The 13,915-nt window shown below is 44.7% G+C and overlaps 1 protein-coding gene and 1 long non-coding RNA gene across 2 annotated transcripts in view; both read right to left on the bottom strand.

Moving 5' to 3' along the window:
- Nucleotides 1-8,748, bottom strand: part of LOC140586298 (serine/threonine-protein kinase PLK3-like) — a 12,060-nt gene extending 3,312 nt beyond the window's left edge. The window contains exons 1-2 of the mRNA XM_072708110.1: nucleotides 8,308-8,748; nucleotides 7,744-7,926 (exon numbers count right to left, since the gene is read on the bottom strand). Coding sequence (XP_072564211.1) covers nucleotides 7,744-7,926; nucleotides 8,308-8,748 — 624 coding nt within the window. The remainder of the gene's footprint in view (nucleotides 1-7,743; nucleotides 7,927-8,307) is intronic.
- A 2,545-nt stretch (nucleotides 8,749-11,293) lies between these two features.
- On the bottom strand, nucleotides 11,294-13,083 carry LOC140586314 (uncharacterized). Its single transcript, XR_011988168.1, has 3 exons — nucleotides 12,833-13,083; nucleotides 11,510-11,755; nucleotides 11,294-11,393 (listed from the first exon to the last, which is right to left on the bottom strand). It is a non-coding gene; the product is annotated as an uncharacterized lncRNA (long non-coding RNA).
- Nucleotides 13,084-13,915: the final 832 nt, after the last annotated feature.

Raw genomic sequence — 13,915 nt, forward strand, 5'->3', positions numbered from 1 at the left:
ACATTTCTTTGGGATGGCAAGAGACCCTCCGTCAGACACTCTACCCTAATCCGCGACCGGTTGGATGGGGGTGTCTCTCTCCCGGACTTCGAATTTTACCACCTTGCTTTTACCCTGAGGCCGGTTTGGAGCTGGATCAGTCCTCCCCAACATCCACCCGCCTGGCTTCCTATCGAAGCAGAATATGCTCTCCCCCATCGTCTAGCCTCGCTTCCTTTCCTCCCTGTTGAATTAAAATCCATCTCTGCCTCAGCCGGTCCGATTATCTCTCAGGCGCTTCGCACCTGGAGAAGGGTTGAGAAATTGTTGGGCCCCTTCCCATAATGGCATCCCAGCGTTCCGTTGCTCCACAATCCTGTCTTGAACATTGGAGGCCGCCCCATCTCTTCCTCGCCGTGGTCTCAGTCGGGTATCTCCACCCTGGGTGACATTTTTGACAGCTCTGGTCTCAAATCGTTCCAGTCTCTTATGGTCACATTTAATCTTCCCTCTTCCTCATTTTTTTCTACCTCCAGCAGAGGTCCATGCTTAGGGCCTGTAATATCTCTTTTTCCTCGCCTCTTCCGCTTCACCCGCTGTGCAGATTTGCTCTGTCCTTTTCCCCCGTTTCTAAGCCCGTGTCCAGTCTCTATTCTCTCCTCCGCAGATCCTCTCATAAACCTCTCCCCATAATTTCTGTCTGGCAGAGGGAGCTCTCTCACACCCCTGTCCTATCTTGGAGTGTTATTTTTCATAATATTAAAAACTGCTCTAAAAATCCCAATCACCAGCAAACACAATTTAAGTTTGTTCACCGATTATACCCCACTCCCCGGAAACGCCATCTCATGGGCTTAGAGCCTGACCCCTTATGTCACCTCTGTCCCCTTCAGGTCCCTGGTACCTTTCTTCATATGTTCTGGGACTGTCCTCCAGCGGCTGCTCTTTGGGATTATGTGGCCAGATCTCTCTCTTCAGTTCTTTCCTCTCCCATCCCTCTGTCTCCCGTGGTCCTTCTTCTCCTGGACTTCTCTTCTCTCTCTCTATCTCGCTTCCAGCGGAGGCTCCTGATGTCTGCCTCGTTAGCGGCTAAGCTGTTATTAGCCTCTCGTTGGAAGTCTCCTGATCGTGCCATTCCCACTGTCTGGAAGTCCACCTTTCTTGATCTGCTTCTGCTGGAACTCTCTGCGGCCCGGATTAACAATTCGTCTGCTTCTACGATCCAGAGCTGGCTCCGTGACGTGCAGCTGGTAGAGGACTGGCTGCGGGTCACGTCCTGAAGCTGTATTCCTTTTTTTTTTACTGATTTAAGTATGTTATCTCTTTTCTCCTCAGTTTTTAGCTGCGCCTTTCGGGGCTGGGTGTGCCGGTGACCATTGTTGGTCTCCTTTGAGGTGCTGTCTCAGGGTGTATTGAGGGGTGGGGGTCGAATATGTTTTGTTCTGTTCTGTCTTGTTCTTTGTAAAAAAAAAATAGCTATGTATGGGCTAATCTCTTTTGTATTTAAGTTCAATCAATCAAATCTGGTCAATAAATGATAATTATGCTTAATAATTTAATGTGTTTATATCATGCTATATCATGTTTATTTTATATCATAAAATTTAAATGTTAATTTGTCCTGGCTGTCATATGTGTCTTAAATAAATCAGTGTGATTTTTTTACTGTGATTATTGTCTATTGGCTTTTTATTCTTAACCCAGAGGGATTTTAATATTTATTATTGTCTATTATTGTTTGTCTGGTGTGTGTGTGTGTACAGTAACGTGGTTTATGAAAACACTTAAAGAGCCAATCATAACGCATTCTTCAGTTACATATGTGTATAAAACCTAACTGTGTGGTCCAACCTCCAGTAGAGTTAACAGGAGTCCCATGTTCAGTAAAAGAACGGAAATACTGGAAAGCATCTGACTGGGGATCTCTGATTATATGCATTACCAGTGTTGTATGGTGTTCTTCCCACAAAATACTGGAACCACCTCTTCCTTCTTGTTTTTGGAATTTATACTCTGCTTCAGGAAAAGGTTAAACTGGTTCACATTAGCACTGCTGAGAAAGTACTGAAGAAATTTGTTATGGTGTTTGAAAGGTTGTACAGAAAGACGAACATCTCTTAATGTGCATTTGGTGACAAGTGTGAGAAACTGGGGTCCTTTGTGGACCACCTCAACTTTTTCCTTTGAATCTTTTAAAGGAGCTCTGTTGAAGTACTTTAATGGAAGCATGTATGTCCAAGATCAAAAGGTTCCTTAGGTGGAAGGATCTCACACATAAGGCTGACAAGTCAATGAAAAATGAATTGGTATATACTGTATACATATTCAGCAGTAGAACAATGTTACAATTGTATACTTCCAAGTACAGCCAATAGCATTTTAAATAAGACTGAAACAATTTCATTTTCACAAATTAGACTAAAGTGCCGCCAGAAGTGTACAGTTTTGTAGCACGTTTTTTAAAGCGTAATTAAATACATCTGTATCGACTCCCTTTAGGCTGGCCTCCCTGCAAAATCTATACAAGTGCAAAGTGTAACCTATTATTATTAGTATGATTACAATGTAGAAGTAGTATGATTACAATGTAGAAGTAAGCACATGAGAATTACAAACATATTCCAAACATACTGTATGAATTGAAAATGATGGAGGTCAAGAAAGAACTGCTCATTCAATTGCTTTGAAGGCAAATAAAAAGCCCCATTTGACCGCAAACGACCTCCAGGAGGATTTAGCAGACTCTGGAGTGGTGGTTCACCGTTCTACTGTGCAGCGGTACCTGAACAAATGTGACCTTCATGGTAGAGTGCAGGAGAAAACCTTTCCTGTATCCTAGCCACACAATTCTGCATCTGAAGTTTGCAAAGGAACATCTAAACAAGCCTGATGCATTTTGGAAACGATCTGTGGACTGAAGAAGTCAAAATAGAACTTTTTGGCCACATACCGAATTCCAGGAAAAGAACACCTGTCCAACTTTTAAGCATGGGGGTGGATCGATCATGCTTTGGGCTTGTGTTGCAGCCAGTGGCACAGAAAACATGTCATTGGTAGAGGGAAGAATGGATTTGAATAAATATCATGCAGCAAATTCCAGCAGCAAAAAGTTGAAGTTAAAAAGAGGATGGGTCCTACAATAAGATAATGATCTAAAACACACCTCAAAATCTACAATGGAATACCTCAAGGTGAAGGTTTTCCACGGCCCTCAGTCACCCGACCTAAGCATCACTGAAAATCTGTGGATACATCTCAAAAAAGCAGAGCATGCAAGACAACCCAAGAATCTTGCAGAATCAGAAGCCCTTTGCAAGGACGAATGGGAGAAAATCCCCCAAATAAGAGCTGAAATATTGAAGGATTGAGTGTAGATGAAGATCTAAGAACATCAAAGCATAATATTTGAGTGTAGTGCAAATATAACAAATTCATGTCTTTTAAGTGCTGAATTGAACATATTTTTTGGCAAGAATTTACTTTAAAAGTTTGATTACTTAAGTGTTTTCAGATGATCTGTATGTAGGCGGGGCTGTTCTGGTGAGGCTGGGTGTGGTCGGGGTCCGATGTGGGCGTGACACACACATAGAGAATGGATACATTTATATTATGCTAATTGCATGATTCTCTAATAGTCTTTTTCAGATGCCCACCAAGTACCAGAATGTTGTTTTATAATTAATATACTGATAAAAGAATTAAAACTCAATATATTCAAGTATAATACGCTATAACATTTTATATGACTTGGAAAATGACAGAAAATAATTTTACAAATGAATGAATATATACTCTGAATATATACATGAAAAATGCACTGCGAAAAAACTTTTTTTTTTTTCTCACTTGTCGTGTCCGGCAGTTTAGCAAGCAAGATGTTAGTCTGGGTGCCTTATTGTGCCAACACTTTTATTTTAACAAGTGGAGCTTCGGATTTAAGCTCCTCTTGTTACTTGAGGTATACTCTTTATTAATCATTTTTATGTCAATGCGCCACAAAGCCGGAGCTGACAGGGGGGGTTAGTGGGAAAGAGATAGAGAGAGAAAGTGAGAAAGGAGAGAAAGGGGTGAGAGACAGAGGAAGTAGAAAAATAAATAAATACATAATAAAAATAAAAATAAAATAAGGAGGGGGGTCAGAGAGAGAGAGAGACAGGGAAAGAGAAATAATACATAACAAACAGTAGAACAAAAAGGAAAGAGTAATAAGAGGACAGCTTCTGCATCTTGCTGCTTTACACCGTATCATCACACCAGCTGCTGTATCTGAAAGATAAGATCCAGGGACACACACAAACAGTATACACACAAAGAAACCAGTGGTACCATTATGACATGGGAATGTGCTTGTGCCAGTATCTGCTTCTGGCATTAAATACGTTAATACCAACGAAAGAAAATAAATATATATGCATAAGCAGACCACCAGGAACACTGTCTAAATATCGTCGTACCCGTATCTGCATCAGAGAGGAGGGAGTGGAAGCCACACACCAACTTTCACACACACTCTCACACACACACACACACACACCCAGACAAGGGGAAAGAGGGATAAAATAGGGGAAGAGAGCCCTAGGCTCTCTTGTATGTGTGTGTGTGCGCGCATGTCTGTGTGTGTGTGCATTCTAAGTGTATGTGTGTTGATATGAAAGTGTGTGTATGTGTGTGCGTGTGCATATGTACGTGTATGTGTGTGTGTACGCATATGTGTATGTGTCTATGTTTGTGTGTTGTGAGTGTATGTATGAGTGTGCAGGTTAACATGGAATGATTCCCAGTGAGTGTGCGAGGCCACAACAACACCGCCCCGGGGCCCCCAGACGGCCGGGAGAGCCCCGACGGGTCACGGACCCAGCCGCCCCACAGCGGCCAGGTACCTGGGCCCCCGCCACCGGACGGCTGCGTGCCCACCCAAGGAAGGCAGGGAAGGAGGCACCGGGCGCCCCCCACCGGCGAGCACGAGGCAGGAACCCCACAGCCCCCGGGAGGCCGGCCACGCAGGCACGGACAGAGCCCGGACCCCGGACCACCCGCACACCCCGCTATAAAAAACTTATAATTGGGTCAGTAACCTTGCTTGTATCAAAGAAATTTAAAGAATCCTATAAGTCCTAGATTTAAATGGTCTGCAGCCATCTGGACAGACATGAAGGACGGAAAATGTATACACAATCTATATACAAAATATATACAGCCATGTATACATACATACATACATGAGAAATACGCCCAGAGAAACTGTGTTCATGTTTCACAATTGGGTCCATGATCTTTATTAAAATCCAAGATACTGACAACGTCCTGTTAAAAGCTGTGAGATGCTGCAGACTTACTGTGAGCCAGAGTGGAGGACAGCAGCACTGTCATCGGGAGGAAGAATGCAGAGATCTGATGGGGCTTCATGATTCCACTGGACGTTTCTGAAGATCAGCGCCGCTTCTACAGCTAAACTGAGGCCAGCAGAGTCTAACCACGTCCTTTTAGAGGGGTTGTGTGTCTGAGGTGGGGGTGGATGATAGATAAAAGGAATAAACATTTATCTAATATGTATTAGCAGGCACTTTTACCCAAAGCAACAAACTTCTTTTTGAAAAAGCAGAGTCCCTGCAGCAATTGGAGTTAAGGTCTTTGCTCGAGGGCCCAACTGTGAAGTCGTAGGATTTAAACAGGCAACCTTAGGCTCACAGACACAGCACCGTAACCCACTGAGTCACACTGCAGCCACACGATCACCAGTTAATGCACGTGAAACAAACTCTGACCACAGACATGATCTTCACTCACTTTGTCAGGAGATTAATAAACACAAATCTCTCTTACAGTGTTTATAGAAGCAGAACAAAGAACAATAACTAGGTAGAAATATTACCTCAGACTTAAATTACACACTTTTAACTTGGAAAGCATATTCATTGATGACATGTCCAGATGTTTGAGCTACAATTAATGTGTTTTAACTCTTATCTCAGATTAGAAAAATCATTGAATGCTGCCTCAAAGTACCTGATTATCAATCTAATTACGAAGGGAGGTATAAAATACCTGCAACACCTAAAGCGTCACTCTCGTCATTGACGAAAACGGAACCCATGGTGGCGAAGAAAAACGGCATCAAATCGTCACTCTGGCGAATTCAATTTTCAAATGACGAATTTTGAATTTTTGAAAAGTCGAATTTCATTTTTTCCCAATTTTAAACCGTAGCACCCGTAGCGCCTAATCAAAACTGTCCCGGCGCCCCGGACACACGATCGTCGATCATCCATGTCAAATGAGCATGGGCCGTTCTAAAAGTAGCAAATGTTATCGATCGGTGTGGGGACATTCTAAAACGCTTAATGTGAAAACGCTTAATGTGGTTTAATGTACCAAAATAGCGACCAATAATCACCAAATTTCGCACACACACATCTGGTCATAAAGACTTTCACCTGACAAAAAATCAAAACCGAAATACAAGGAATATGGACTTTATTTTACGTTAAGCGTTTTCCCCTCCATTGACGCCCATTATAAGGAAAAGTACCAAGACAGCCACCAAAAATTACTATATTTCTCACACATATATCTGGTCATAAACACTTTCACCTGACAAGAAATCTAAACCGAAATGCTAAGAATAAGGACTTTATACTACGTTAAGTGTTTTCCCCTCCATTGACGCCCATTATAAGGAAAAGGCTTAATGTAAAATAAAGTCCATATTCCTTGTATTTCGGTTTAGATTTTTTGTCAGGTGAAAGTGTTTATGACCAGATATATGTGTGAGAAATTTGGTGATTTTTGGTGGCTGTCTTGGTACTTTAAGTTACATTAAGCCTTTTCCTTATAATGGGCGTCAATGGAGGGGAAAACGCTTAACGTAGCCTAAAATAAAATCCATATTCCTTGTATTTCGGTTTTGATTTTTTGTCAGGTGAAAGTCTTTATGACGACCAGATGTGTGTGTGCGAAATTTGGTGATTATTGGTTGCTATTTTGGTACATTAAACCACATTAAGCGTTTTAGAATGTCCCTCTCAAAGGTACTATGAAACACCGGGAAAGTATTAGCTTACCTTTTATATATAGAAATTAGAACATGTTTTCAGCACGCCAGCACGCAAATTTTTACACAGTATTCACGATTCTACCCAACCTTATCAAGTAAACTCGTGACTCGCCCATGCCGTTAGTTGACCAAACACAGTGTGATTGTCAGAAGAGACGTATATTCAGTGAGTTTAATGATTAATTTATTAAGAAGCGGCGAGAGAGTGACTAAAAAAACGGATGCTGAAAAAAAGTGAAGAATTTGATTAGTAGAAGCAAAAATACAAAGAAAAGTGAAGAATTGAAATCAAACTCCAGGGGGAACCCTGCATCATCAAGTGATACTGCTTCAGTTTTGGTGTGAAATGTCTCAGATCATCACCTATACTTGCTTAATACTTCACATGATGCCACACATACAGTCGCTCTTTAGATCGCCTGTGGCCTTGGCCTGGAGCCGATGTCGTCAGACGGTGCCCGACCTTCTCAGGGTGTTTCGACCCTTATCCGCTACACCCTCCAGTTGGCGGGTCGGCAGTGGTGGCCAGATCACTGCCCATCAGCTCCAGGCCTCCAGCCCCCCTCCTCCCTTTTAAACCACAACCAATAAGAGGCTCTTTCTGCTGCCTCTCCAATCCTGCGCACAGCTGCCTTATGGTCCTTGCCTGATACGCCGAGTGTAGTGAGCACCGACCATACAGACTGTGCCGGAAACCCTCTACACCCCACCTCTACTGGAAACAGCCACGTTTGCCATCCTTTCTCTCTGCACTCCATGATGAGGTCCTGGTATTTCAGATACTTCCTTTCATGGGCATCATCACAGCCTTCTTCCCATGGGACAGTCAGTTCTACCCGGATGATCTTCTTTGCCTGCTCTGACCAGATGACTATGTCAGGTCTCAAGGTGGTCTGGACGATGGGAGGGAAAATGAGCTTCCTACCCAGGTCAACTATCACCTCCCATCCTTGTGCCCCCTGGAGGATGTTGGTCCTGGTTCTCCTTGCAGAAGATGGCTGCTCCCCTGCCTTGATGAACTGCAGCACTGATGTTTGTGGCTTGAGTGGTTGCGGCCTTCTCCTGGCCTGCTCCAGGAGCTGAGCGCTGAGCACCTGATCATGCCCCCACCTGTATCTCCCCTGGGCCAGAGCTGTTTGACACCCTGCTATAATGTGGGAGAGTGTGCCATTCTTCCCACACAATTTGCAGAGTGGATCCTCCCTCAGGCCCTACCTTACCAGGTTTGCAGGTGACGGGAGTGTGTCATATACAGACCTCAGGAGGAAACTCACACGGAACGGTTCCAGCCTCCAGATTTCGGTCCACGTGACCCTCCTTTTTGGGAGGTCCCATCTGGTCCAAGTTCCTTGGGTTGCTAGTTCGACAGCCTTCGCCTTCCGTGTCTCTTCCACCTGGTGCCGCACTTCGGCTTGCACCATCTCTCTCCTCTGCTGCACAGTTGCCTTCCCCCACTGGATGAAACGGGAGGTTCCTAGTGTCTGCCGGCCAGTGCAGACATTGCCAATGATATCCCTCAACTCTATGGAGCTTTCAGCTTGCCTAACAGCGGTGTCTGCTACCCACTTGCGGCCGGTTTTTGTTATGACCCCCGCATTGCTGACACGCTCGTCTTTAGAGTCTCTGAGTACCATTGCCACCCTGCACTTGGCCACCTTGAACCCCTCCACCACAGAGGAGAATGGAAGCTGAAGCTGGCTGACGGGGGTTAGCATGGATGCTCCTCACTAGGATTAGCATGGACACTCTGACTGGGGTCAGCATGGACACTCAGACTGAGTTTAGCATGGACGCTCTGACAGTGGTTAGCAAGGACGCTCTGACTGGGGTTAGCATGGACGCTCTGACTGGGGTTAGCATAGATGCTCTGACTGGGGTTAGCATGGACGCTCTGACTGGGGTTAGCATGGACGTTCTGACTGGGGTTAGCATGGACGCTCTGACTGAGTTTAGCATGGGCGCTCTGACTGGGGTTGGCATGGACACTCTGACTGAAGTTAGCATGGACACTCTGACTATGGTTAGCATGGACGCTCTGACTGAGGTTAGCATAGAAGCTCTGATTGGGGTTAGCATGGACGCTCTGACTGGGGTTAGCATGGATGCTCTGACTGGGTTTAGCATAGACGCTCTGACTGGGGTTAGCATGGACACTCTGACTGGGGTTAGCATGGACGCTCTGACTGGGGTTAACATGGACATTCTGACTGAAGTTAGCATGGGCGCTCTGACTGGGGTTAGCATGGACATTCTGACTGAAGTTAGCATGGACACTCTGACTGAAGTTAGCATGGACACTCTGACGGGGGTTAGCATGGATGCTCCTCACTAGGATCAGCATGAACACTCTGACTGGGGTCAGCATGGACACTCTGACTGAGTTTAGCATGGACGCTCTGACTGGGGTTAGCATGGACACTCTGACTGAGTTTAGCATGGGCGCTCTGACTGGGGTTAGCATGGACACTCTGACTGAGTTTAGCATGGGCGCTTTGACTGGGGTTAGCATGGACACTCTGATGGGGCTTAGCATGGATGCTCCTCACTAGGATTAGCATGGACACTCTGACTGGGGTCAGCATGGACACTGTGACTGAGTTTAGCATGGACGCTCTGACTGGGGTTAGCATGGACGCTCTGACTGTGGTTAACATGGACATTCTCACTGAAGTTAGCATGGACACTAACTGGGGTTAGAATGGACACTCTGACTGGGGTCAGCATGGACGCTCTGACTGGGGTTAGCATGGACGCTCTGACTGGGGTTAGCATGGACGCTCTGACTGGGGTCAGCATGGACACTCTCACTGAAGTTAGCATGGACATTATCACTGATGGTAACATGTACACTCTGACTAGGGTTAGCATGAACGCTCTGACTGAGGTTAGCATAGATGCTCTGACTGGGGTTAGCATGGACGCTCTGACTGGGGTTAGCATGGACACTCTGACTGGGGTCAGCATGGACACTCTGACTGAGTTTAGCATGGGCGCTCTGACTGGGGTTAGCATGGACACTCTGACTGAGGTTAGCATGGACGCTCTGACTGGGGTTAGCATAGACGCTCTTACTGGGGTAAGCATGGACGCTCTGCCTGGGGTTAGCATGGACGCTCTGACTGAAGTTAGCATGGGCGCTCTGACTGGGGTTAGCATGGACACTCTGACTGTGGTTAGCATGGACACTCTGACTGAAGTTAGCATGGACACTCTGACTGAGTTTAGCATGGACACTCTGACGGGGGTTAGCATGGATGCTCCTCACTAGGAGTAGCATGGACTCTCTGACTGGGGTCAGCATGGACACTCTGACTGAAGTTAGCATGGACACCCTGACTGAGTTTAGCATGGGTGCTCTGACTGGGGTTAGCATGGACACTCTGACTGAAGTTAGCATGGACGCTCTGACTGGGGTTAGCATGGATGCTCCTCACTAGGATTAGCATGGACACTCTGACTGAGTTTAGCATGGGTGCTCTGACTGGGGTTAGCATGGACACTCTGACTGAAGTTAGCATGGACACTAACTGGTGATAGCATGGGCGCTCTCACTGGGGTTAGCATGGGTGCTCTGACTGGGGTTAGCATGGACACTCTGACTGAAGTTAGCTAACCAACCAAAAAAACATTGTTTTACAGATGAAATGATTTAAATGAAAAACCTGAACCATCCATCCATCCATTATCTCTCTCTCGATCCAAGGTTGGGTGATTGTATGTTTCTCTAATTGTATTTTTCATATGCTAACCAACCAAAAAAACATTGTTTTACAAATGAAATGATTTAAATGAAAAACCTGAACAATAACCTTTCAATAGTCTTTATTTAGTAATATGCTTACAAAGCAGTATGTGTGCAATTCAAATTTAACTACTGGCTAAATAAAACTTTAGATATTAAACTATAAAATTCAGTTAAATTGTACATGATTTGGAAGATGACAGGAAATAATGTTACAGAAGAATAAATGGGGTGAACAGGAAGAAGCGCTGATCCAGCTTCGTTTTGGCCTCCTGAACCCAGCGAGCTCTGGGATCGACGCACACTTTAATGCCCTTTTTGGTGTAAATTCTGAAAATGAAAAATAAAATAACATGGGTCTGCTTGTCACTTGTTATAATCCTTCTCCATATACATCTGATCCTGAACAACAAGTCAGTTCTGTTATAGACAGTTTGCATCCAACAAACTTTAAACCAAGAACCAGTAATAGTTCAAAACAATGCATGAAAAGAGTAAATACTTACATAATTCCAGGTTTAGGACAGTCTCCTCTGGTCTCCTCATACTTAACTATGAGGTCCATCCTCAGGCTTTTAGGAAAGTATGTAAAACAACATTGTTTTGCTGGTTTGGCTTCTGGATAGACATGAAGAACCGAAAATGTATATACAGTTTATGTACAAGATATTTACAGCATATACATACAAAACTGTAGCGGGTAATGTTATTAACGAAAAATGGGAGAAATATACCAGCTCTTTCTTTGGAAACAGCAGCCCCATTCTTCATCTGTCCCCCTGTAATCAATCCATCCGCCTTGTCGCTCTCAGGAGCCTCAGGCTTTGCAGGTGAAGCTGCCAGCCTGCTCTGTCGGTCCTCCTTGTGGCTGCTTGTGAGGAGACTGTGGTCAGCAGTGGTGTGCATGGTGCTGCTGATCCCCTGCTGGTGTGTGGTGAGCTCCTGGAGAGCCGCCGCCTCACAGAATACATGCAGCCTCTCTGAATACGTCCATGAAAAATGCACACAGAGAAACTGGTTTAGACAGAACTGTAATCATATCTCACAGTAGGGTCTGTAACCTTGTATTTCCTATCAAAGATATTTAAACCTAAAATACTGACAAAGTCTTGATAAAAGCTGTGAGATGCTGCAGACTTACCATCAGCCAGAGTGGAGGACAGCAGCACTGTCATCAGGAGGAAGAAGGCAGAGATCTGATGGGGCTTCATGATTCCACTGGACGAAGTTCAGCCTCGGTTCTACTGTACACCTAAACTGAGGCCAACAGTTGAACCAGGACCTTTTAAAATGGCTGTGTGACTGGAGGTGGAGGTGGTGTGCAAATAAAACACCTTTTCCACTTTATGTGCCTGAAATAGACTGATCGCGGACAAGACAGAGGGGCAGAACTTGCTGAGACCGACATCATATACCTTCTGAGCATGTACTATAAGGTATTAATATTAGCTGCAATGCATGTGTGCAATTGGCTGTTTTTCAAACCACATGGAGCCACCTGGCTGAGTATGTGGTCAGTCTATTTTAGGTGTTTTAAGTACTAAATGTTTTTTCTTCTCTTGTCTTTCTTTTTGATTCACCCCACCCCCTTCATGAAGCCCCATCAGATCTCTGCCTTCTTTCTCCTGATGACAGTGCTGCTGTCCTCCACTCTGGCTCAAAGTAAGTCTATGTCTGCATTAATGCATTAATAATTTTTTTTGACTGGGGTTTCTTAAGAAAAACCTTTGACGTTCACACTGCACCGTGTAAAAGGCAAATGACATAGCTTATGGTGCATATTAGCATACAGTACACTGGGCATGTGGGTGAAAATTGTGCCACCAAGCACTGCTCAGTCCAGGTCTTACCCAGAGTCGGCGTTCCTTATAAAGATTAAACAATTGCATTCAGAAAGCAACATTCAGTTCAATTTTTGAAATAGCGCAATTTTTACAATATTACATTGGCTTAAAGTTTCCTCTGATTCCCCCTGGTTGGTGAGCATCTGAAAAAGACATTTAGAGATATTTACAATGTAATAATGAATAATGTAATTCATGCATTGGGTATGGTACCTGGCTGCTGTTGCACCATGCACTGCCATCCGGACTGTGGGACAAAGGCTCCAGGGTGCCTGCAGGTGTGTCTCTCTGTGCAGAAACTGCTAGCACCAGTACAGCAGCCCATTGTGCTCTGTGAGCCCCCCCCCCACTGTGAGTAGAAGGCCTCGGTCTCCAGGTTGAGAGAAGAGGACTCCTTCCACTTCAGCTGCTTCCACACCTGCAGCCAGCCAGCGCCAGGTCATTCTCCTGCTCCATCTGCAGCCATTGGCAGTGAACGGTCTCCAGTCCCTTGCCACCAATGGTCACCTGCACTGCTGCTGCCATGGGCCTCCTCTGGCTGTCCTTGATGTGGCGGCAGCAACAGGAGTCATCCGTCCTACAGGGGCAATGAGAGAGGGTGTGGTTGGAGCTTGCCTGGCCGATGGTGAACCTTGAAGTCATGTCACTGGAAGATGTCCACCCAATGTGCTAGTTGTGCCCAGGGGTTACAGAAGTTTAGCAACCAGGTCAGAAACACGTGGTCTGTCTGTTTGGCCTTTCCAAATCCATCGTGAAAAAAGTGAGGAGGAAAATATGTAACACAAATCAACAGAATGCACAGCTTGTGGAATTACATTTTAGTAAAACAAGCTGCAAAGCAACATTAAATACATCCTTCGCTGCATGCCACAAAGGGAAATTGTCGGTCTACGTTCTTGTAACTAACTTTCATTTCCAGAGTTCAACGATGTCCGTGCTTGCGACTTGCTTATCATAGGAATCGTGTATATATATATATATATATATATATATTTTCACCTTTCTTTTTTTGTTATTAATCGTATATTACGCCAGCACAATAAGAGTGCGATTACTAAATTAAATTATAAATATACTTAACTAAATGCAACTTAGATTCCCCTTTATAAAATAATATCGTGGCAATAGCTACATTGGCTAATTGCCGGCTTCCTCTCCGCGCGCCATTTACAGCCGCTGCGCGTGGTGTTTGTTCCCTTCCCTTGGGTTTGGGTACCTGACAGTAAAAGCGTGTCGGATGGCTGATTTAATATTCTCATGAAAACTAGAGGTGTATATTGTTACTGAAACAGATTT

The sequence above is a fragment of the Paramormyrops kingsleyae genome, unplaced genomic scaffold (assembly GCF_048594095.1).
Source record: "Paramormyrops kingsleyae isolate MSU_618 unplaced genomic scaffold, PKINGS_0.4 ups38, whole genome shotgun sequence".
NCBI lineage: Eukaryota > Metazoa > Chordata > Actinopteri > Osteoglossiformes > Mormyridae > Paramormyrops > Paramormyrops kingsleyae.